The 26335-nt window shown below is 36.3% G+C and overlaps 1 protein-coding gene across 7 annotated transcripts in view; it reads right to left on the bottom strand.

Moving 5' to 3' along the window:
* ZNF385D (zinc finger protein 385D) overlaps positions 1-26335 on the bottom strand; it is a 413504-nt gene that overhangs the window by 88921 nt on the left and 298248 nt on the right. For 6 of the 7 annotated variants that reach the window (XM_066194563.1, XM_066194578.1, XM_066194594.1 and 3 more), the window contains one exon: positions 2924-3034. In XM_066194563.1, coding sequence (XP_066050660.1) covers positions 2924-3034 — 111 coding nt within the window. The remainder of the gene's footprint in view (positions 1-2923; positions 3035-26335) is intronic. The other variant, XM_066194570.1, reaches the window with a different exon arrangement.

The following is a 26335-nucleotide window of genomic DNA, read 5'->3' as shown; positions in this document are numbered from 1 at the left end:
GATTTATAGATAACTCCTTTACAAAGAAGCTAAATGATTTTAGACCATTGTATTGCCTTTTCTCATCTTTTTAAAATGTGATTTTGATACCATGTAACCAGAAAAAAAAACAGACAAACAAACAAAAAAAAAAACCAACCACCTCTGCTGCTCTTAAAGAAATCTCTAAAGGGAGAAAATTGTGTATTCTATGCAAAAAGAAAAATCCCAGAGACCAGTTTTATTGTAAACATTTTCATAATATTGTTGTGTAGCAGGCAAATGGAATTTCTATTCATTACTCTCTGATAAAACCTATCTCCCGCATCTAAAAATAGAGACATATTGGTAGAATAGACACAAAGCCTGGCTTCCTAGACAGAAAAGTTATTTATGGTGGTTATGGATTTAAATTGTGTTCAACAATATATGATGAAAATGAAAGGTAGGAATATTGAGTAAATGAAAACCTTTTCAGGATAATAGGAGAATTACAATGTGTGTGCTTGCCATTCATAGTAGAGTTATCAAAAAATGATAGCTAACATCTCTTTTTCTTCAAAGCATTTTTTTTCTTTGAATCCTAATGTTAAATCTTTAGTTTACCACATTTCTGGTTCAGACACAGGTGGACATTTCAAAATTACCTAAGCAATGGAGGAAACAGTTCTGCCTATTCCCCTCATTCCCCCATGCTGCAGAAAAATATTCCTAAACTGCATTGGAACTCTGACTACAAATTATTTCTTGAACACCTCAGCAGAGCACTTTGTGATTTTCATCAGTAATAACTATAAGCACTGGAATGAGAAGACACCATCATAAAGATATCCACAAATTGCCTCTGTGTGGTGGTGAAAAGAAGGAGAGATATCATTCGAGGTTAATCAATGGGTGGATTTTGGATCATAATCTCTTCATCAATCAACACTGTGACTGCTTTAAAACATTTAGGTGAATATTAAAAGTGGAAAATGAAACTTACTCATCAAGAAGGTCTCCCCATTCTGTAGGGATTATATTGATCTAGTAGAGAGAGGGGAGCATTAAAACAACCTCCTGAACAGTGCTGGCTACTTGAGTTCAAGCCTCTAACACCTGAAGGTGTGAAGGGACAGATAAATATCAGCTAGTCTTCCAAGAGTTTTCTGTGAACAGCTTAAATTAATAGATGTCTTCTGAAACCAGGTTTTTGGACACTGTAGGTGACTCTGAAAATGGCCTCTGCTTCTTTCCTCTATCTTCAGCATCCTTTCTAAGAGCAGCAGAAAAGGAGCAGTATGGGAGAAGAGTAGTCCTCTGAATAAAAAGTATCAGTGTCCACTGATGCTGATTGTTTCTGTGTAGAAGGAATTTTACTTTGAACATTTTATTCTGAAAAATGCCTAGATCTTCTCAGATGGAAAATTTTCCACTCCACATATCAATCCAGTCGTGTAACTGCTAATGGTTAAGTAAGTTTACTGATATGTTCTTCTTGTCTTTTGTCTAGATCTTTTTGCAGACAAATGGTATATCCTCTTTGAAAGGAGGTGTTTCACTCTGGTATGTAACACTGAAGTATTTGATCTCTCTTTCAGCCATATACTGCATCTGGTTCAGTGTGACATGCTCTTCCTGAGACAAAGATGGAAAAGCTGAAAATTTTGAGTGATAAATTGGGCTCCTTGGTTGGTAAGATCCACTGCGGCCCAGAAGTCTCCATCATCCCCTCCTCATGAATGACTCAGTATCCACAGTCCTAATTTTGGCATCTGGCTTCTAAATGGAAAAGCCTAATTTGACTCTTCTCTTTTTACCTGTGAGGGACATGACAGCTCCAGAGAATATATTGCCCTTTCTTGCACCACTCTCTGAGAATTATGTCAGTGTTATAAGAAAAGGGGTCTATTCAGCAAGTGAACTAAATAACCTGGAGTCATCAGTGAAACTAAATATGTGACGCTGACTGGTCCAGAAATTGTGACTGAGATATTTTTGAAATTACTTCCGAGGGATAAAAAGCTGAGGGAATGAAAAGAGCTACAGTATTTTCAACCCCAAATGAGAAATCCTTAAAATTAGGCTTCAAGGTTTAATTCAAGTTTTTGACAAGCTCATGGCTTTGACAAATAATCAATAAACTAAAAATAGTACACACTGTATATAAATAGCTGCCTTTAAAGAGGAAGGAGTATACAAGAATTATTTCACTTCTTCCTATGACTAAAATTAGGAAGGAACCTCATGGACATTTTTGGGTTTGGCCTCACTCTAAGTTACAACATTTTTCTTCTGACAGAAGAAACTTCTATATTTAAATTAAAGAGTGAATTAAAGGCAGGGGAAGATTAGTTTCCACTAGCAATGCCCATGTGAAGAAACTTCCTGAAGAGCCTAGAATAGCAGAAAAAAATACATTGTAGAATGTCAGGTTTGTTTTGCATACATGGTGATTCCAAGAAGGAAAATAGAAGAGCTAAAACCTAAGAAGCTTTTCTGTGACACAACAGGTATTACTTGGCAAGGAGCACCACAGCACAGCTCCCTTGGGTAATTATGGGAGACAGGTGTATTAGAGACCACCTCCAGTTCAGCTTGTTCTGTTTCATTGCTGGAGGAATGAGAAGATGCCAACTGAAGGTAAACATAACCACAACTGGCTGAAGAATTAGGATCCAGCAAATATACCAGCATTATTAATAGTAATGGATCAGTCAATTTTCCCTATTTACAATCAGTGCAGCACAACTGAAGTTGATGAGCTGACAGGGATATATCGGCAGGGAAAATCTGGCTGGGTGTATAAACACTGCCAAGCCATTGTGTTTATTTGAAACATCCTACATCTGATGAGCAAAAAACTGAAATCACAAAGTTTCATTTAGGTTCAATTTCTAAAAATTATGGCATGTCCTAGAAGATAAGTACACATTTCTAATCTGATACAAAATGATTGACTTACATCAGAATTGAATCTCAGCTGGCAAATGTTGCATGATATGATTTGCTTTCTTCGATGAGGAAGAGGAACTCCAAATGTATGATTTATTACAGCTTTTTGAATTGGGTCCATCTGTGAAGAGAGAAGAAGAAAAATAAAAAGCTTTTGCTCTTCCACTGTGTGCTATGTTATCTAAAATCTCAAAACAGATTCTACATCATGCCATACCATGATCTACAGAAAACTACTATTTTTCTTTGAAAATGAGTATTTCTCCTTCATGCAGTTATACAAAGAGGTTATACAGAAAGAAACAAGGAAAACTGTCATCAGCTTTCTTGACACATATATCTTTAGTGCAATTTCATATCCACAAATCTCCCTTTACTGAAGAAAGGTATTAGCTGTAAATGCTGAACAGGTTTACCTCTCCAAACATCATTTTATGATTTTTATATCAGAAAAAAGCTATCTCAACAAATAAGACAAGAATATTTTAAATAAAATTACTAAAAAAAGGATTAATGAAAATGTGAAAGAATATTATGTACATATAATTTCAGAATAGCACACAATGCCTCAGTATTATCAAATAATAATAATCATAATAACCCAAGAACCAATAAATTAATCTCTTCCTTGAAACAACATCTACATAATTTAAGAAAGATAAAAATCCTCCAAAGATGATCTTCACAATTATTTGAAGGAAATTATTTTGAATAACCTCTGCTCTAAGGATGAATTTGGATTTTTATGAAAAGGATTATTCTGTGCTAACTTCTACCAGAACACTGATCTGATAGTGTCTGCAAGTCAAGGTGTCAATTAAAAAACATGCACCATTTTGGCAGAGAACTTCACAAAAAACTACTCGAGGGACTTCTTTTTTACTTGGAGGATTGAAATTACCCTCCCCAAATTCATAGAACAAAATGCTTCTTATTTCACTATTTTTTTTTCCCACAAAAATCATTTGAAAGATACTTTAAAAAACTGGCAATGGATTTGCAGCAACTTGGTTAAGCCACTTATATTTTTTATCTTTAAATTGTTTTAAAAAATCACTTCTTTTGACTAATTCTGATAACCAGTATTCACACAGCATAATCTGTGTATGTCATGAAAAAGTCCCCATCTTTCTCCATGTTCATGTCTTCATGATTCACTATTTTCTAGTCTGTTGGCAAAGGGTTATTAGATAAATAAAGAATCAGAGCTTCTCCTTAGAGTAATCAATTATTCATGAAAGCTGTAACGGTAGACAGTCATGGCGTCTATTGCAGTGAATCCAGAACAGATCACTACAGAATTTTTGCATCACCTGACAGCTGTTCAGTGTCAAATATGAAATAGGTCTTTAATTCCTATTGAAAATAAAATAAGATTGGTTAAAAAAAAAAAAATTAAACACACAAACACACACAAACCCCCAAAGAAAACAAGGAAGACAGCAGAGTTGTATATAATGGCAGAATGGTCTGGAAAAAATTCTCAGTTCGAGCATCTTCTTCAGTTTGATGTATGAGGTCTTCAACACTTCATACATTTGTGCACTGACCAGCATAGAAGAACAGCAATCCAACCTAGAAATGAGGGATGCCACTGTAACATAACCCCAAATTAACACTGATGACTAAGGGCAGAGTATATCACGGTCTGAAAGATGACAGCAAGTTGAATAGGACTTTCTGCAGTGATCAAACCATGCTCCAGAAGCACTCATTTTACTGAGTAACATGATCTTGAAAAAGCCCACAATCCAAAAATACTATTATATAGACCAAAGAGGACACCACTTCATCGGAAAGTAAATAAATCATAACAGCTCTTCTTTTTTTGACCGCTCCACTGAGAGGTGAATTCCTATGCCAGCAGAATCAATAGACTTGTATCTTGCTATTTTTAACACTAAAGCATGACAAGGTCTTAACTGATATTAATTCTGTGGAGAAATTGGAGAAATTCTGTTCCTTTTGCCACTGCAGGTCTAAAGCAATTGGGCAAGCCTGAAGTTCAGGTTTATGGATAAGTCAGCACAGGGTAACAAGAAATTGTGGATCCAGGGTGACTGTTTGGCTTCACATTAACCACAGTTGTGAGATTCTTTAGAGAGCTTCTTTGTTCACTTCCTCAAGTTAGGGCACTTGTCAGATAATGTGAGATAATGGCCGTCAGTGTTCCCATTTTAATCTTTCCCACTATTGCACAAGTGACCATTATCTCACAGCAACTTGAAAAAGCCAACAAAGGAGTGCTCTAAGGGTTAAACAAAAGGTACCACCATGGTTCACAAGATGGAAAGACTAATTAATTTTTTTAACTGGATTTACCCATCTTCAGAGTATTCTAGCTCCAAATAAGGTTGGATTCTGAGGCAACTGATACTTTCATATAGAGAATGAGATAAAAAATTTTTTAGAATTAAAAAAACCATGAATGTGTAGAAGAGTTGCTCTGTGTTATACTTAATTTTAATTTGTTGTCAGGGAAAAAATGAGTGGTTTCTTTCCTAATAAGACCACAGATTTTCTCTTGTTTATCTGCTGATACAGAAACCCATTGGCACCCTTCCCTTTGAGTTTTTAAACAAGTAGACTTATAGATATACAACTACATGGCATTACTGTGAATAGGATGATTTGTATTTGTAGCTCTAAACGAAGAAGTGTTCTGGATAGTTTTCAAATTAATTAAGAAAACTGCTTCAAAATAATAATCCCTTCTCTGCCAGTTCATAGAATCATAGAATTGTTTGTGTTGGAAAGCATCTCATAGATCATTTATTTCCAATGCCCTGCCACGGGCAGGGATACATTCCACTAGACCAGGTTGCTCAAAGCCACATCTAACATGGCCTTGAACATTCCAAGGATGGGAGAATTGTTCTTTTATACTGCAAAGCACAGTTAAATTCAAAAACTTAGCAGCAGATTCTAATAAAGTTGGGACAGAATGCTTGAGGAGTATTTAACATTATTATTTCTCCCTGGAGATTTCATTAGGGAAACATCACCAATACATAAATTCCAAATAAACATCCGAAAGCGTCAGATAAGCCTCCACAAGTTTTATGCAGGAAATCTGAGAGGCAACAGGATACTTAGGTGCAGCATGATAAAGACTCAGATCTCACAGATACTGGAAGACAGAGAGGAGACCTGCTGCGAGTCAGAGGAATAGAGCTAGCTGATTGCAGAAAATAGAGAGCAAGAATTGCAGGGAAATATGAAGAGGGAAATAACATCATATAGCCAAGATAATCAGCAAGTGGTGAGATGCTTTAAAGCATCTCCAAGCACTTCGAGGCTTACTGAACATTACTAATTGCATATTTAAATTTTATTTAAACTTATGTAAGTTGTAGGCACTTTCAAAATAAAGGTTATTATGATGAACTGTGATAAAATTTGCTTTTTACTCATTACTAGTGCTATTTTACAATTCTGAATTTTATTTCTTAGACAAAACTCATTTAATTTACTCTCATTTATAGAGAAGGACAGAGAAGTTTGCAATTCACATGAAAGATTGTCGTTCAGAGGTCAAAGCTGTGCAGAAGATCAAGGCTGGCAAGATGTCCCTTTACATCCTCTTGACAATAAATCTGCACTGTTAGTTACAACACAAAGAGAGTTTGCTCTGAGAGCTGCACTGTGTTTTACTTGTCCATCACCTTTTGTCTTTCTACTCTCCAGCACCAGGCATTTTCTATATGTTACACCTTTCCATGTGGTCAGTCTAGGAACAGCACAGGTTTACTGCAAACCACAGAAGAACTATTAGATTGAGCAATGGAGATAACTATGTGAGCTAATTTGATTCATTTTTGGTTTCAATACATGCACACCAAAAACATTGTCTGTGTTTTAATCATTCAAGCTGAAATTTGTGGCAAGATGACATGATTTATGTTCTTTAATCAAATAAGTATCCTCCTTCCCAAAATCTTCATGAATTTATCACACTTTAGGAAAAACCAAGCTTAAACCAAGGGCATGGTAGAACTTGGCCCTTTACTGCATATTCTTACTTTTGGCCCTATCGCTTTAATTTGCTTTTGCTTTTTTTAAATTCAGTCTTGCCAGACCTATGATATTAGCTGTATTCCTTGTTCTTGTGCTTACTATGGAGCATGAAAATGCTCTTTATTTTTTGGACTGAAGATGAACGGAGTGACTGTTGCACGAACTTTTCGGGAGGAAACACCTACCACAAAATCACCAAGAAGTTGACCCAGGAGATCCCTTGTTATCCTACCTGCCTGGGACACTTTTCCAGAATCACCGTAGTTGCTATCCTTGAAAGCTTTCTATAGCCAAGTCTTCATCTCATTAAATTTTCTGTCAATATCTGTGTAATGCAGATCCTGCATATTTCTCTGCAGAACACAGAGAAATCTGATCCTTTGGAAAGCAAACCTTACATATTTTCCATAAATAATTTCTAAGTGTTTTTGCACATGCATGTGTGCGTGTATGTGTGTGAAGAACTGTTTTATGCTGAAGCTGGAATTCAAACACCGAATTTCAAGAAATTTCAGTGTCTTCCTGAACTTTAAGAAGTTTTTAATATATATAATTTTTATTAGTTTCTTTTCGGTGACTTCCTATCCCAGAGGCATAAGAATATGCCAGAGTTAAAAACAACAACAAAGAAAGAGCAAAGGAAAACATGCAAGTTTGATCCACAAAGGCTCAAATCACAAAAGGGATATAAACCAAAGGGACATATATTTTAATTTTGTATCAAAACCAAAAGGCAAGATATGAGTATTTCAGATGATTAAGCTTTGCAGTAAATTGAAATTCACTAATGTCTATAAATAAAGGTATCCAGGTCAAAGGATATGAATGCCTAGAGCCTGTTCAGAGCATATGGCAGGCCTAAAGCAATCAAATAAGAAAGTATTTTTACCTCAAGACCAAAGAAATTAACTGAAAAATATTGACTCATATCACTATGGTTGTATAATAAATGAGCATAAAAACATGTCAGGTCACTGAAGCTGTCAGGAAAAAATTGCTGTAGACCATTTTAGAAGTAATTAAAAAAAAAAAAAATTACCCACCAAAAGATTGACTTCCATTATTTGAACAGCTAAGTGAATTTAGTGACACAGGTACCACCACCTCCCAGAACCTCTTAAAATCCAGATCCTAACACATTTGATAATAATAATACAATTAATATTGTGCTTATTTGGCCTCATTTTTTACTTACAAATATTTAAGTTTGTAGAAATCCAGACCAATGGCCAGAAACCATCGTCATATGTATATAATTATATACATATAATTATAATAATGATACACAATCATAATATAATTCCCTTAATGTTATTTTGATTGTAACATTGCACTGTGTTAGGGTTGTAATATTGATAAGAAATAAAGATAACTCAGTGAGGGCTCCTTTTATTAATTCTCTTACGTTTCAACAAACAGCGAAACTAATAAGAGCATTGGAAACAATTTAAATTCTGTATCAATCTTTGCCATTACCAAGCAAAAATCCCAAAATATCACATCCTCCACATTAAACTTCTTGCTCAACCTGACCCATTTTTAAAACTGCATGATAGATGCAGTTTTAACACCAATCAGTTCAAACACAAAACTGCCTACTTGATTATTACTATGCCATACTTACAGAAACACAAAAGGTTAAGCTATAAGAATGCTCGTCAATGGTGCAAAGTCACTGTCACTTATAGCTCAGGACTCTTAGAGCCAGCAATTTTCTCACAGCATAATTTGACAATTTCGAATTGAAAACTGAGCAGGTCCTCTGTGATCTCAGTGGCATCAAGAATTCACAGACATTTCCTCTGCAATCATGCTGGTCAATTGTAGAGATGCAGCAATATTAGCTACACTACATTGTAATATTATTTCTTACATAGAAAGTTAGACATTTTGGAGAACTCCTGGACTTTCAGATTTACATTGGCTGTACAGACTGCCCACATCACAGGCACTGTGCAGCTGAGTGGGAGCTAGTCCTTCTCCAAGAGATACTTGGATTCTACTGCAGTTGCATTTCCAAGCAGCACAAAGCATGAGCAACAGGTCTAAAACTTCCAGGAAAAACATGAAGTACTGTGTGTCACACATTGCTGTTCATTGTTGTGTGTGCACAGCAATGCCAACACTCATAAAAATATTTATTAACTACACAGATTAAAAAAAATAAAATATCTTCGTGCAGAACATGATGCCTTCCACAAGTGTCAGTCCTACCTGACACATTCTTAATATCCTGGTGACCATGTCAGGAACAGAACAGTTCAACAACGGCTCAGAAATTTTATCCTAAGTGTATTTGACATTCCACATTTCCATAAGAAATAAGTTCCATTGTTACAGTTGGCACTCCAGGGCTGTTTTTTTCCAAAATCACATTAATCTGTTTATAAGAATCTTATAAACTAACTAAGGAACACAATTCAAAAGGAATGATGGGGAAAGCTTAGTAAGCATAGTTACACACAAAAAATGGATGTTCAGCAATATTTTGGTTTCATGTACGAATAAAACAATGTCAAACAGTTAGAATACATGTTCTAGATGTGCTACCATGCATGGCTTATTCTTTTACAGCTAATTTATTCAGTATTGCCCTAGTAATTATGGCAAATAATTATGTACAGTTGAACTTAGCACTACCCATCTTTTCTTAATGTCTACCATTTCTGTTCTTTTCAATGAAAGAGGGAAGAACTAACTTGATACTTTCCATGTACATAAACAGAAATATTTCTCATCCTTGTTAAAGATAACATAGTTAATATAAAATGTCTGCACCAACTACAATAATGTGCATTATTTGCAGAATAATTACTTTTCTTATAAAAAGTGGTGTCTATTAAAAAGAAAATTGCTGTCACTTCCCAAAGAATGCAACGGGTAACTAGAATAGGACTTCAAAATGAATTCCCAAAATAAACTTTTTATTCTTTTGTTGAAATCCTGTAAGAGTGGGGTTTTTTTTCCTAAAGGAGCTATTTAATTGTAGCAGTTGTCTAGTCACCTTTCTGATGTGACTCTAACATTTCTTCCCTTCTTTTTGCTATTTTTTTTTCTTGTGGATTTTTCCACTTGCAAATGAGATGCTGAAGAAGCAGCAGTATTTCTGGCAAGCTGCTTGAATATACAGAAACTAGTCAGAGCTAAAGGATTTGCATTCACAGTGTTATTGCACACAAATACTGTAACCACAGAGAGATTATGCAAATCCTTATACTCTGATTGTCTAATAATGGTTGTCAGTCAAAAGACAAGAATTTGCATACGCTAAGGATAGTGAGAAATAATCACACAGTGATTATGCTAATCAAACACACTAAACAACATGTGAAGGACTGTCAAACTGGAACAAATCTGTGTATGTATGCTAAATACAGAAACACACAGTACTAAGAGAACATTAAGGTTGCAGATCAAGCCCTTAAAAACATGAAATGCCTACAGGCCTTAATTTGACACCTTTATGAAGTTTTATTTTTGAAATATGTTCACATTTTTTTCCCCAAAAGGTTTTGGCTTTGTTCTGCTTAGAAGATGGACAATGTTCACCTAATGATCAACTGTTCAATGTTGTGTTTTGTCCAAGAGGTTCAATGAATAACCCTAAGCCTCATTGACTATATAAAGCTGAAACCTCATTCCCAACGGGAATTATCAGCCTATTCATTGGCTCTCCCACAGTCTTCACTGGCCCAGGGTGTGAGTAGTTCACAAGTATAATTAACTTATTTTGAAAGCCTCATTTTTAGATAAGAGATGACATTTTCTCAGAAATAAAGAACAAAAATTCTACATCACTTCCAGTTACTGAACTTAATGTACCTGACAGTACTTACTATTACGTTGCCGTTCCTGTGTTCCCTACACAGTTCCTGATTCCAGATTCATCTGTGAAGGGGCTACACAGACTAAACACATCAATCCATAAAGTTGTCTGGGAAATGTTTGAGTTAAGTGACTTGCCTAAGATCTCTGGGAACAACTCTCTGGAGTGGTATTCAACTGATTTCCTAAACTTGGATAGCCCTTACTTTAGTCCTATCTCATTCAAAATATGCTTTCTAGTTTATGCAACAAACAGAGCAAAAATACTATGGAAAATAATCTCAGTTGTGAAACCATGACTGATTCCCAGTGCTTATCCAAAGGAGAATTCTACTACCTATAAGATTCTCCCAAAAAAGAGAAGATGAAAGGCAACCAAATGTGGCATGTTTATCATACTGCTCAATCATCTAGTGGACAACACTCAATACAACAATTGCAGCATAAGAACACACCATCATGAAATAGATCACCTTGAAAGTGAGAGAATTACTCATTCCACTAGTAGCAGGCATTAACAAAGTGGTGTGGAAAGAAAGGGTGAATTGCTTCTTTTATCTGCTTACTTAAGTGAGTAGTAGCAGATGGTAAAAATATGATTAAACCCAAAACAATTGCTTAAAACAAAAAGACATAAATGTTATACTCTCCCTAAAGGTATCTCTAAAGATACCAATAAAGATAAAAACCCAAGGTTAACAAACACCATTTGTTTTCTGAGACTCACCAAGAACAAAGCAAAAATGAGTTCATGAGGAAAAGAGTACATTAAAAAAAAAAAGTTAAGGGCATTTTTATGATTGCACTCAAGAGACAGGAACAAAAGGTTGGCAGGCCTAATGAGGGTTGCACAACAAATTCCCAATAGCATCATTCATATGTGAATGTATCTCAGAAAACTGTACCAAGTGTTTTAACTGGTATTTAATAATAGTGGGTCTTTCTAATCACAGCAACAATAAAAGCAGGATGTGTGCCAGACAGAGAACTGGCAGAGAGGCACTTGAATCACTCTTACAAGTGAATTGCTTACAAGTATCAGGATGCAAAGTGGTCTCTGAAAACTACTACATGTTTTTCAGAGAAATGACTGCATATGTATGTGTTTAAAGACTGAGAAAATCATTCTGCAATGGAAAGTTCCTGTTCATGGTGCTATGCTTTTTTACCCTGCTTAAACAATTCTTCTTATTTTATGTTTTTATTCTGTTCTATAACTAGAATGTTTAAAGATATATACTCTTAAATTTAAAAAATCATAGTATGCTTCAGACATTATTGAAATCTTCTATCAAATCTATAATTTTATAGCATATCAACACATTTCAAAATCTTAGTTTGATAAGAGTTAACACTGGGAGAGGTTACAATTCTTAAGCCATACTTGTAGAATCAGAAAGTAACAAACTAAAAGGGACCCCAACACATAATTTAATCCATACATCCCATTGTTCTGCTCCCCATCCTTGCTACCTCAAGAATCATTTTAACTCTACACTATCACCATCATAAAAGGAAAAAATTGTTATGGGAACAGAATAATTTTATCCCAGGTTCAGGTGGGTAATACTTGAGTGAGCAAGTATTTTCAGGAAGCAAAGGCTAAAATATAGCAGCGGAATGTTGGAGAGAAAAATGTTTTCCAGATTCTCATTTTATACTTGTTTCAGTGTGAAACACTTCAACATTTCAATTGAAACATTTTACAAAGCTGCTCTGCTTGTTTAGCCACTATAATTCTGACAACTCCTTACAACGGAGTAATTAGAAAATTACTGCACTTTTCTCTTGGCTTTTAATAGATGTCTTTCTTCAAAACCTGGTACAAGTACTTCACTTCAGGTGGAAGCAGAGATATTTGCTGGTATATTATTTGACTACAGGTGTGCCTTTGGTTTGTTTTCTTTTTTCCTCTCTCCCATCTCTTGAAAGGAAGTTCCACCCTCCCTTTTATGAAAATTCCAGGATATAAAACCATGTGACCAACTGTCATCATTGTGCCTCATATCTGGAGATTCAAGACAATTTTATTTGAATTAATTTCCCAACCAGGGCTCAATACTGAAGAATAACGCTCCTCACACTCTTCACATATGGAAACTGAAGGGCTATAGTTTGCATATGCAGCTGAATACACCCTTTTAATAGGTAGTGGTTAAGTATGAGGGTAAATTATGTGCATGGCTATATTCATAGCCCTTATACAGACCACTTAAGAGCATTATATCTCCTTGCATGCAAATAATACTTTAACTTTGCTCCAATCATGGATTATGGACCACAGGAGAAGTCATTAACCTGCTTGCTCCCTCTATAACATGATTAGCTCTAAAACCTCCCTGACATTTTGACCAGGATAAGACTCAGTACTCAGGATACTCACTTCCACTAAGAGAGAGAGGAATATGAAATTGGAAAATGGCGGGAAAAAAGAAGTTGCAATTTCTTGATATAGTTTAAGAACTTACATAATAATGTAAACAAACCTTGCTATTCTTAGTAACTATGTACGCATAAACAACATTAGAATTTGGTACTAAGCTGAGAAAGATCCCAAGAAGATGAGGGAAATAAGTGGTCAAAGGTGACTTGCATTTTAATAAAGTATTTCTAAATGAGAAATTAACATCAACCAGATTTCTTCTTCAGACTCTCTTGGAAGCAGGAAGCAGAAAGCAGGGAAAGATAGAAAAGAAAGAATTTAAAAATAAATGGAGATTATTATATTACTAACCCAACTCCCTACCAGTTGAAATGTCTCATTTTCTTCGCAGTAAAAAAACAGGACTACCTTCCATTTAGATGAAAAGAACACACTTATACCTTCGCTGGGTACCCACACTGTGACTGTACTTTTCCAGTAATTCTCTACAGATTACCACTGAGATTCATTCCAACTCTCCTGTCAGTCTTAGTGACTAAATCATTACTGCAATCCTGAGTGCACTGAACAGCTGTGGAGAATGTAGTTATGGCTCATTCACTACTTGAAGTGCTTTAATCCCTTCCTACCCATCTCTGAAATGTGATGCATTAAATAATTCTCAGCATGTTTTTATATCATTTGGAAAAAAAGATGAAACGTTAACAGTGTACTTTTCCATGCAACTTCATCTTTGAAGTTTTATCTGAGTGATATATCAAAAATTAAAATTTAGAAAAAGGTATTGCCAGGGAAGTACCAGTCTGACCCTGAGTTCTGAGCCTTTTGTAGATCAAAACAGAACTAAATGAAACAAAGGAAGGAAAGAAACCTGTTTTTACATGTGTGCATAGAGAAATACCCCTCTAGGATTTAAAAATACCTTAAAACAGGATTAAAGTGGCAACGTCCCCTCCTTCCAAGAGTCTACCACTGTGAAAAAAATATTAATATGACTACAATGACCAAAATGTAGAGTTAATAAGAGCCTTTGGTTTCTGACACAACTTTGCTAACTTTTGCTTTTGTCAAAGGATGCTATCACAAGGTGGAACACATTCACTTCTTTACTGTCAAGGCAGAGGGTATTTGTTTGGACTAGCTCACACATTTTCTTGTATTCTCTGATTGTTTAAAGTTGCTTCATGTTGATTTTGATCTTTATATGATTTTTTAAGTCAAGTAAACTCCAACTGGATGACCAAATCATCTCTGACTACACTGGTGATATACAGATCCTGACACACAGAAGGTAGTCAGAGGATAATTGACCAGGTGAGGACTGTGGGCTGTAGTCCAGTAAGTAAAAACGGATGTTGTGTTCCTCCAGGCTGGAATCCCAGATGAACTAGTACATGCAGATGGGAACCAGAATTTAGGAAAACATGAATGGATAAAGCAGCCAGACACTGAGCTGCTGCAGGCAAGCAGCCCTGATAGCTCTTCCATCTCCTCAGCTGACCCCTGCCAGCAGGACAGCATCACATCACGTTAAGTGAAACTATGGTGCCCATTGAGTATTTAGCACTAGGGATGCAGAAAAGGATTTTGTGTATATTATGAACTCAAACCCAACAGGAAGTCTCATCTGAGTATTTCCCTTTCCAAAGACCATTTACAGACAGGTAATGAACATGAAAACTGAGCTGTACTAGAACTTTTGGCAAATCTACTTATTCTTACACACAGCCTTATGACTTTGCACTAGAGAGCAGAGGCTCAACTGATTCAAGATCATCCATGTCTGGAGTATTTCACAAAAGTATCTATGGATGTGAAGACAGGCAGTTTATAGCCTGTGAACTGTACAGTTGTTGTCTGTAAGTCAAGCACTTAAAGACATCTGCGCTGCTAGCATATCTTTTCAGAAAAGAAACTCCATGAGGCACAAGCAGCCCTGCTTTGAATATTTTGAAGGTTTCAGGGTGTTTTGCACAGTTTAAGGTCTATGGATATCATAAGGGTGCACTGTCTCCACTTTTAAAGTAAAAGTTCTGTCCTGGAGATATCTAACACACAGAATGAGTATGAGGGACCTAATAATATAGCAGCAGCTAATGAAAGAACTCCGAAAAAATGAAGACATAAAAAGTGCAGTGCAAATCCCCACCGGGTTTGCTCCTGTCATCTTGGATGTCTTCAGGGCACTCAGCTCTGTCACTGGTCCTGTTTTCTACTCAATTAATTGTCTGTGATTATAAAAACAACATCACCAATGAAAACATCAATTTCCTGCTACTGCAAAGCTTTTATATTGATGTAAAGACGAACCCTGCCCCCCAGGACTTACTCCTGCTTATCTTGACACTCTGATGGAACAAGTGCAAACCAAGGCTTGACCTTGGATCTCAGCTTTTGCAATTATGATTAGATCCTAATACACACTGCACACATTCCTGGACCAGGATTAATCATTAATGATCAGGATGTTTGTGACACACTAAAGAGGCCAGGAAATATTATCCTCATCTTAAACATAGGAACTGAGAGTAAGTAATGGTTCAAGGTGGCTGTGGAGGTCTGTGCCTGAATGCAGAGTTGAAGCCATCACCTCTTCCACCAACTCCTTCTTGCTAGCCCAGAGCAGCATTCTTGGTCAACCCTCACTACGTCATGTGTCTTTTGGTTCTTATTTCAAAAGACAGTCTGACTTTTACCCCAGCACCTCTCTGGAACAGCTGTAAGCACAAACAGTTCTGCTATAGGATAGAATAACTAAAAAAGTACTTCAGAAGTAGCTGCAAACTACAGTGCTCCAACATTTCTTTTTTTCCTGTGTCTTTAAAAGTGCTACTGCCTATTTGGGCACTACTGAGAAAATTCTACATTTTGTTATCTCCTTGTAATTTCCATAGCAGATTGCCTCTGCAGCGGCGGCGCCTACAGCTTGAAAGAAGTAGAAAGCAGGAGACTCAAATACAGAATTAAAAGAAAATGTTGGTTGTTATATTGAAATGGACTTGTGTCTGTTTTTCCTTCCATACACATAAAATCCATGCTGTTATAAAAGGCATAAATGCAATCACCCATTTGAATTAATGATTGGAAAGGTTTTTTTCTTCTTTCCCCCTTTGCAAAATCTTCAGTTCACATTCCACATGAGGAGACACACAGCACAATTGCAGCATGCAGCAGTGCCATCTGATTCTGAAAAATCCAGTATGCTCTTGAGAATCATCATGTTTATAAATGCAATTTCTGAACCATTGCCATTCAAGGAACTTCTTTTAGTTTTCCTTTCAGATTATTGAAATGGCATTATCGGTGCAAATTTTCTTTCTGCCAGTTCTTGCCTTTCTCATTATTAACTGCAACTGGAAGCTTAACAACTTAAGTAGCATTATGCACTTATCAGGGTGGGGATTTGTCACATTAGTTTTATATAGATAAGAAAATATCACACCAAAGGCATGCACTCAACACAGGGTTACATCACCTTTCGCTGATCAAATCCAAAGATAAACAAGTCGAAAACCTCCATGTGGCAAAAGCTTTTTTGATACCAGGATGGTCAGGTTTACCAGCTGTTAACATTAGACCTGGATTCAAGCAGAATGTGCTATTTCCTGGCTGCTGCCTGCAAAATCAGCAACTCATCAAAATCTGCTTCTGTCTGAGACTAGTATCTGTACTTTTGTTTGGCCCGATGACTTTAATGTGAAAATCAGAATGACATTTTCTGGCCTCCACAGAAACCAGTCAGAAAATACGTGTGCTTTATTAATATGCTTTGATCAGAATGAACATCTCGGTGGTCAATTACTAAGCAAATATCCAGTAATTGCACCAGTCAAAAGCAAAATATGTTACAAAAGGCCATTTAAGAAAACCTTAACAAACCACAAACAAAATAAAACTTAAGAACTCCCAAGTAAAACCAGAAATGAGAAATGACTAGTACAAGACACAAGTTAATTATTAAGAAACAGAGAAAAAATGTTTCAGCCTGAATTTTCAAAACCTATGTTGTTTACACTGATGTAAATAAAAAAGAGCAAAGCTACAACTTTAAACTGGCACATTGTATGTCCTAAGTTTCTATAATTATGCTTTTGCTGTCTAAGATTAATCAGAGTAGTTAATGATGCAAAAAATTACATTTATAATCCAGTCTGAATACAGCTGTACTGAAAGCTATGATCTAAGTGCCATTAAGGTAAATGGAATTAATGGGCTGTCCCTGGCAATTTTTATATCTATCAGTTACTAATTAACATTCTTCTGCAAAGAATAATTTACGGGGGAAAAATGCATACAGATGCAATAATGTTAAAACTTGCAGCACAGAGTGGTCACAGGGTAGCTGTGCAGCTGTAATAGACAATGTGTTGTGCTCATTTCAACAGAGAACAAGAAAGTGCCAACTGGCACTGCAATCAGTAAAATCTTTTATGTTAAGTCATTTATTTTATATTACAGCAAATTATTACTGCCAAGGATGAACTTTTGTGAGAAATCTCAACTTCAGCTAATAATGGAAGGACTGAGCAGAAGCAGCAATAAAAGCTTGATAGTTAAATTAGCTACAAAGAAAAATGAGCACTGTGTGTTATCTTTGTAGATAACGTAGCACATTTGCTGCTCCCAGCTTGATTACTGATTTTATGCATTCAGTACTTGCATTAGTTTTAAAAGTGTTCCTGTAAAACCTTTACCACAATTTCCCTTTTAGCTCCCTTGTATTCCTGACTTTATGACACAAGAAAAGCACTGCATAACACTTTAGGGCTCCTTTTGAAATCCTCCTTATCTTCCTGCCTATGAACCTATGCACCATCATTTCACATACCAGGAACTAATAGTAGAGAATAAATCTTACAGTGAGCATCAAAGGCTCCAGAGGTTACTATATGCCTCTTCTTTTTTCGAAACAAAAAAACATTTTAAAACCCTGAAACATACCAACAGAAAAGCAGCCAAACCCCTCAAAACACTCATCTCCCTCACCTGCAAAAATTCCCCTAGGAGTAAGAAGACAAAGAAGCAGATGGTAAAATCAAAATCTAATGGTGACTGTTGCATCTGTAAGGTATTCCCCACACTAAAGGCAGTAGTAGTTAGTGGTTTTAAAGGAATATCAAGATATTTAGGTTTACTTATAGGACAACAACAAACACGTTAATCATTCTGAATTTATACTTACAAAAATCCAGCTTAGAGTTAATCCTTCAAATCCCTGGTAACAGTATTATTCCAAGTAAACATCATCAAATTAGGCTGGTTTTAATCTCCCCAGACCCTGACCGAAAACGGTATATAACTATGAGAAGCTATATTACTACCAAAAATGGCAAAAATAATATTACTGGTATTTACATAAGTGAGATTCATTATGTAATAATGGCATTCCTTCAGTTTCATACTTATTTCCTGTGTCAATCATGATGAATCTTGAGTTTATAATGCCAACGTGACAATTCACCCGAACCACAATTTACTGCCTTCAAATTGAAGTTGTAAAGCAACACTTAGGCTATTTGAATTTTATTATCACTTAATCAGTAAGATGCCATTGGTAAAAAACATCCCAACTTCAGAACTTACAGGAACAGCTACTTTGAACATCCCGTAGAAAATTATCAGATAAGAATTTAATTAATTCACAAATACTTAGTGCAATTTATCACATGGGGGAAAAAAAAAAACAAACAACCACCTGAATTCTTGAGAACAATAATTATACTGCTATCAAAAGTACGTTGTACACTGGTAAGAATTCCATTCTAGTGCTATAGGAATAAGTGCTAAGCATTCTAGCATGCTCTCTCTTGTATATATCCTCTCCTCCCTTTGTCACTACACAATGACCCCCCCCTAATACATAATTGCCTGTCTGGACTGTAGAATTTAAGGTAGAAAGGCAAGAGAGGTTTGTTAGAATAAAATGCTGATTCACAAAAGTTGATAAACTTGCAGAGAAAAGAACGAAAATCTATAAACCCAGTACTGAAAAATACAACAGACCTAGTGAATTTGCTGCCTCAAGAGCACAAAGAGAAATACACAATTTCATTTTTTTTTCTGAGGGAATTTTACGAGATAATAGACAAATCCCGTCAGGATGGATCTGACTGCATTGCAGTAAATGATAAAGTTGGTGTCCAATATTTTCATTACACGGGCTGGCACATTTGCAATACAACTAAAAATACAACATATAATGTCTATTCAAATCAATGCTTTTATAAACAGTTATTTTAGTGCTTTTGATTACAAAGCATATTCAGATTAAGAAAAACCAAAATCACAAAACAGGTCATGACCACATACTTTAAAGCTTTTCCCTGGTGCTCTCTATGCTAGTGCATTAGGCATGTTATTGCAGGGTCTAGTGGTGCTTCTATACTGAAGGTTTTGGCAGGCTTCCCCACTGTAACCTCTTTGTTTAGGAATTTATTAACATATCGAATGATATGCTTTTGCTCTGAACTTTATAGAAAGGAAATGAAGCTCTTTTCTAGGGGAGTATTTTTTGACCTAAAATCAAAGCAAATGGAAACATCATGTAAAAGTATCTTCAAACACCATGTCAAAGACAAATATTTTTGTAATGCAAAAGGAAGATAAGACAATTACATAATAATACGGTTCAATCTCTTTAGTTATTTGCTTTTAATAGTGAACATTAGCAATAGAGCTGGACTGACTGTTCTGACAGTGGAGTTCTGTCTTTTAGTCATAATGAAATGTGACCATAATGAAATGTGCTAATTCACCAGAAGTTGCTGGGTAGCAGGTCAGCATGCATGCCTTTGATGTGCAAATTAAATACTTTGAAGACTTAAGGCCTAAAGTCCATCCTGGATCCTCAGCAATTTAACATCCTATCCTTTGGTGCTTCATCTGAATGCTGTCTTTGAGAGAACTCTACCAAGAGCTGGACAAAGTGGGGGTCCTTCTGCAATACATTCAGAGTGAAAAGCAAGTTTTTAGCTAGTGGATAAGCTACAGTCTTCATCATTCGTTCATATATTATGTGCTTGTTTCCACATTGTTGCCACACTGTTTCAACCAACGTGAAACAATCAGAGTATTGCACTTCCAAACGTTTCACAGTCCTATAATTGTTGTTATGAACATCTAAATTTTAAACATAATAATCTTAAGTAATTAAGTAAGGCATTATCAATTTGCATCATGGAAGACTGATGTTTTACAGATAATTTGCTTTTGTCAAAATAAATGAAAAAAGTTCACTGTATTATGGTACAGAAACATAGATGTAATTGCAGGAGTGAATTTTTTTCATTTCATAAATCAGTAATCAATCTGCTAAACTAAGTAATTTTATTGTGTTAGGATGGTATCTCAAGGTAGTGGAAGCTAAGCACTGGAATGGATGGGTGAAAGAACTCTTTATGGCCAATAAGCCCAAATGAAAGTCCTGTAATGGATAAAATTCCTCAGGATATAAAAGAGGCTTCATCTCAAACCTACTGCTTCTGCAACTACTACTTATTCTTGTACTGAACTCTGCCGTAGTCATTAACAAACCAGGGAAGCTGCCATGCTATGCATGTTCTCATCTAAGTTTGCGTCTTCAAAAAGCAGTCTAAAAAAATTCTTTCCACAATGTATGTTCCTTGGGGACAGTTAAAATTACTCCCAAATGCACATCAGAGGTGACAAGCACCATGGTTTTCACTTTTCTCTAGGTGCATGTCAATGACTCGAATAAACAAACTGCATCTGACTGCTGCCACTGCTGTTACACTACACCTATGGGCGCTGACCAGCTCATGAGAGTCCCTCCACGTGCCCAGGACAGAAGCTGGTAAGAGGCTTCAAACAGCTCCTCAACAGCAAAGGGATGTCATTTGGCAAAAGGTTCACACAAGTAAAGAGAACCATTCAGCCTACCCAAGGTCTGCAAATTTGACTTTTAGGTTTACCTCGGTGCTTCTTAGAGAATTCAGTTTCCTGTTTGGAAGCAGCATCTAACCCCAGGCATAACCTGGCAGGCAGCTAAACACCACACAGCTGTTTGCTCACTTTCCCCCAGTGAGATGGGAAAAAAAAGATAAAACAGAGGGGCAGGGATAAGTGCAGTTTAATAGGACAGAAAAGGAAGGCAAATTAATAATAAAGGTAAAAGAATACACAAAATTAATGATGCACAATTCATCTGCTCACCACCAGCTGACTGTGCCCCCAAGAAGCAAGCTGCTGTGCCCCAGACAACTCCTTCCAGTTTTGTTGTTCTGCATGATGCCATATGGTATGGAATATCCTTTTGGCCAGCTGGGTCAGCTCTGCCAGCTGTGTCCCCTTACAAACTTCTCATGCATCCCCAGCCTCCTTGTCAACACAATGATGTGAGACACTGAAAAATCTTAGTGTCAGCACTGCTCTGCAACAACCAAAATATTGGTGTGTCATCAACATTTTTGTCATTCTAAATCCAAAATACAGCACTGTACTATGAGGAAGAAAACTAGCTCTATCACAGCTGAAACCAGGTCACTGAGCCAGGAGAGAAAAGTTTTCCTCCTACACTTTTCCTCCTAAACTTCCCCTCACAATGTGTCAAAGTAGTTGTTTTCTGTTTCCTTACCTTTTCTCTCTAAGCAGGATTTTTTTATGTCTTAAATATTTTTTTACTCTTAGACTCTGGCCTGTAACAAGACAAGCTTGTTAACTGAGATGGCAACAGGAACATCAATATTTTCTGGTGACAACCTCATCATTTTTTCTGTCAGGGGCCTCAATATACTTCCTAGAGATAAAGTGTATATCCTTCATTGTTTTCTTCAATACCTATTCCTCCCTTGAAGCCTCATTTGATTGCATTATTGAGCAGCCAGAATAATACCGAGCAGGTAATGTTAAACATAATATTCATACAAAATAACATTGCTTCTCCACAGCCTTTTCTAAAATTTCCTGTTCCAAAGCATCTGTGATTGATTTCTGGTTGTGCTTTTTTTTTTTTTTTTTTTTTAAGCATTTTTCATAAACTGGGAAGAGTTCATAACCATGTTTAAGTGACAACAGATAAAACAATTTTCCAATGCTACTATATCACTGAAAGGTTACTTGGAAAGAAGTGGCACCAACATATTGTGTTTAAATCTGTTTTAGTCATATTTTCTGCTGACAGTTGCTCTTTTTTGCCATCCAGTGTTTACACTGTTGAATGACAGAAGTCCACTTTTGCTACTGTGGGAGACAGATCGTTCCTATAAACATTGAAGTAAGACTTTCTATTCTTCAGCAGCAGGCAGCACTTTAGCTCATACGATTTACAGGAAAAATATGACTGAAGAGATCCCAGGGTGTGTTAGTATGAACACACAATTCCATTTTGAGAGATGTGGAATTCTCCTTATCCCTCTGACTCACTACCTGTAATAATTCAAATATCTAGTATATCTCTCTTCCTTCTGTTAGTCAACTATGACACCAAAATCAGTCAGAATTCAGGGGGCTTTGCGCATTCTGAGCTTGTTCCTCTCAGACACAGAGTTTTAATTACATAGATGATAGGACAGTGGCACTGTCACATCATTGGTACTGATGAATTGGAGTCTGGACAAAGACCTTGTAGACAAGGAACTCCTTTTGAAGATGAGGAACTGAAGGGTGATATATGACGACACATTAATGAAGTTAGTAAGAAGGAAAATGGTCATTCTGCTGTGAGAATCATGAGGAAGGCATAATACTAGAGCTTCTTGGCTACCACACAAAAACACAGGAAACCAAAAGCTCAGAGGTACAGTACTTCAAATGCACAAATGTAACAAATGCACAGATTGACAGAAAATTCTCAAGATTTTATTTTAATGTTCTTGGAGGAAGAGGAAAAATTGCCTTAGGGTCAGAGCTGCCTGTTCCTTCACTCTTCTTTCTACTGTTCTCTATACAGTTCTTTGCAATGCACTCCTTTTCCAAACAGGCTTTTATCACAATCACCTTGTCTAGTTTATTCCTAATGAAAAATTTAAGAGATACGCATTACTCCATCCTTTCTCACTGAGGTGACCTGTTTGAGGGGGGTGGGGGAAACTCAGTGATTATATAATTCCATTGCTGTTCTGTCATCCAGCAAAGTTTGCCTTTATTTCAATACAGATCAAGGGACTGTTTTTTAATAGAAAAGCAAAGCAGATATAAAATAAATCAAGCTACACTAATATTAGATCAAAATTCATTCCATATGAGCACCTGGACAATACAGTTAAATTAAGAAGAAGATGCCATCAAAATTTTTTTGGTCTGATAGCTTTATGTCCCAACTCATGTTCTCTGAGAACAGGAGATGTATTTAGCCTTTTCCTGTAACAAAGCAGATGATATTATACTTGCTTCAAGGACTAGCATGCTAAATCAAATGCATAATGGTAATTCAAATGCAAAAAACAGCTTGCTGGAAGTCTCACTTCAGAATGATACACTAAAAATGCCCATTTCATAATTTCTATACTAATTCTTTCTCAATAAAAGAATTTTCTTGTAATGTGTTCTACCAAAATAGTTTAATTTGGGACCCAGCTAGAATGTGGCTAACTTATGACACCCTAAACTTAAACTCTGGTAATATTCTGGATTGAGAAGTGTGAACTAGTTCCTACAGAATTTATTTGTTGTTAACTCACTATTTCTGCAGCAAAAAATGGTTTGAGTAGCTATTTCATTGTTTCCATTTAACTGACTTTACTTGGCACAGCCATTAACAGCATTTAACAAATCCTTGTTCCTGAAAAGATGTATCTTCCGTTTGAGGTTGCTGCAATACTAGGAAGTTATAATGGACACAGACACAAACCTGTAACATTTTAACCACTGCACAGTAGAAAAATGTACAGTTAAATATAATACTATACCGTCATTTGTCCTCTGCCCACAGGTACTCAAAAACATACTATTTGTAAACAGACTCTGCTAACCTTTTAAAACTAAAAATACACGAAACAGAATATAATTATCTACAGCCAACATTACTACTTAAAAATTACTAGGCAAGACATAGTTTGTGTATCTAAACCTTTATGTCATTTCCAGACTATGTAAGAATATTTGATATCTCTGAGCAGTGGACACAATTGATCTAAATCACCTTAAAATAATGGGTGCCACATTTGAGGGACTGACAGTGACCCATTTTAGAATGTTCACATCATAGTCTTGTGTTTGAAAGGAAATGGCAGCTACCTCATCCCACTGCAGAAAAGTGCCTGGAGTAAGCAGATGCCACACAGTCTAGAGGAATTCAGGTCAGTGTCCTGCTCAAACATTTATCTCCTGTAGGACATGAAGTAAAGGCCAATGTCTTTCCACCTCAATTAAGCCATCAAAGAGAAAATGAGGTACACAGGGTGCTGAGGTATGCCATCACTGAAGACTGAGAAGTCCAGAAACTAGAACAACTAGCAAAAAGTTTTGCAAACCAGCATGGAGAGATTTATCCCCATCTCTTTGCAGAAAAACATGTTACAAGAATGGATTGTCCTGGAGTCCTTGGCTATTTTTGCCGTTGTATTTATGAATAAAAAGACAAGTAAATTTCTTGACTTCAAGTCTATAGAAAGAGAGAACACAATTAATTGCCTGAATTTATATGGCCATGATAAACTCACACTGCAATACATTTAAATTTTCTATGTGGATGCATATCTAAAAGATATTTGCATCACCCACTTCAGTGGCCTCTACTCCCCACCCCTGTTCAAGAGTCTTTAAACAACCCATTGCTGGGCGCTAAGAGGACTGGGACTGATAGCATTGGCACGTTACAGACACAGCAGCCCTTTGCAATGAATAGCAACAGTGTCAGAAGGGAATATTCTGTGGTTGTGGTTAGGACAACTCAACTCAGTTTTACTATGAAGGAAAACAACAGGAATGCACACCCATACCAATACATAAAAGACAAACCTCCAGAATTTTAATAGTAATGTTAATTAACTGCAGGAAAATAAGTTAATCAAAGGAATTCAATTTCACACAATGTCAAAAGAAGACATCATTTTGCATCAGATGTTTTGGCAAGCAGAATGCAGACAAACTCTAAGCTCTCATTGTGAGCTTCTCCCTCACAGTGTGAATTTTCCAAACGGAACATCTCACTGTCTAATTGAAGCATTCAACCAGCACACATTCTGCTCAAGCAACTGTGTGAATGTTAAAATACTGTATATAGGCAGTATTAATTTCTTTTGCTTTCAAGGCACCAAACCCTTAGAAATAACTATTCCTTAATTTGATGCTGAAATGTAACTTCAATTACTAAGAAGAAGTCTTTTCTTGAGGAAAAAAAACAATTTGTAAATATCCAGCAGAGAATGATATCATAGCTTAATACAAACCACAAATTTTCATCTCTACTTTATTGCTTCTCCTGTTCTAGCACCATACAGAGACACCAACAGGTTTTAAATTAAGTCACTCATACATCCAAGTTTGGACAGAACCTATTCAGTGTTTCTAGATCTCAGTCCTAAGATTCATAACATTACTTGAGACTCATCTGTTGGACAGGAGGCAATTCAACCCATAAGTCTGGTATGATTTTTCACTCCTGCTCTCCATCCTCCTACATTTGTTTAAAACATTTTAGCCAAAGATGAACCAAGACTATGAGCACTGCAAATCAGATTTTAGCTCTCTGAAGTAAAATATCAATAATGCAATAAAAACAAACTCAGGAAAAGTATGTCTTAAACAAAGATCCATCTTAGAATATGACAATAAAATTTTCACAAACCTTCCTTAATTCTAATCTCATTCTTAACTCTTTTTGGTTGATCCTTGAATGTTGAAGAGGGGAGGGAGAGGGAATGAAAAGGTGAAGGAGGGGAAAGGAAAGGGGACATCTGAAGCTTGATGTTCTAACACAAAATACTACTTCTCCCTATCAACCTTGCATTGCTTGAGCCACAGTATTCAGCAGCATTTCAGGCTGGACAAAATCCTTTTGCCTTTTTTTCTTTGCCACCTCCCTTTCATGGTTCCTTATCTCCTCTAAACACAATAGTCTTAGTCTCTGCTTTAGAACTCACAAGCGGGTTTAGTTCAAGAACACATTTCTGGATGTCATCTGTTCCACCTCCTTTGTTCTCATAGCAGTGCTAACCAGCAGCACTGTCCAAGCCCTCACACTGAGTTTTGGCCACAGAAGTTTTGAGTGCCTTTTGGGATGGAGAGTCCACAGAGGAA

This window comes from Chamaea fasciata, unplaced genomic scaffold, assembly GCF_029207755.1.
Source record: "Chamaea fasciata isolate MVZ Bird 193981 ecotype frontalis unplaced genomic scaffold, bChaFas1.0.hap1 SCAF_1, whole genome shotgun sequence".
Lineage (NCBI taxonomy): Eukaryota > Metazoa > Chordata > Aves > Passeriformes > Sylviidae > Chamaea > Chamaea fasciata.
Note: the sequence above shows the minus strand (reverse complement) of the source record. Positions and strands in the feature narration are given on the sequence as shown.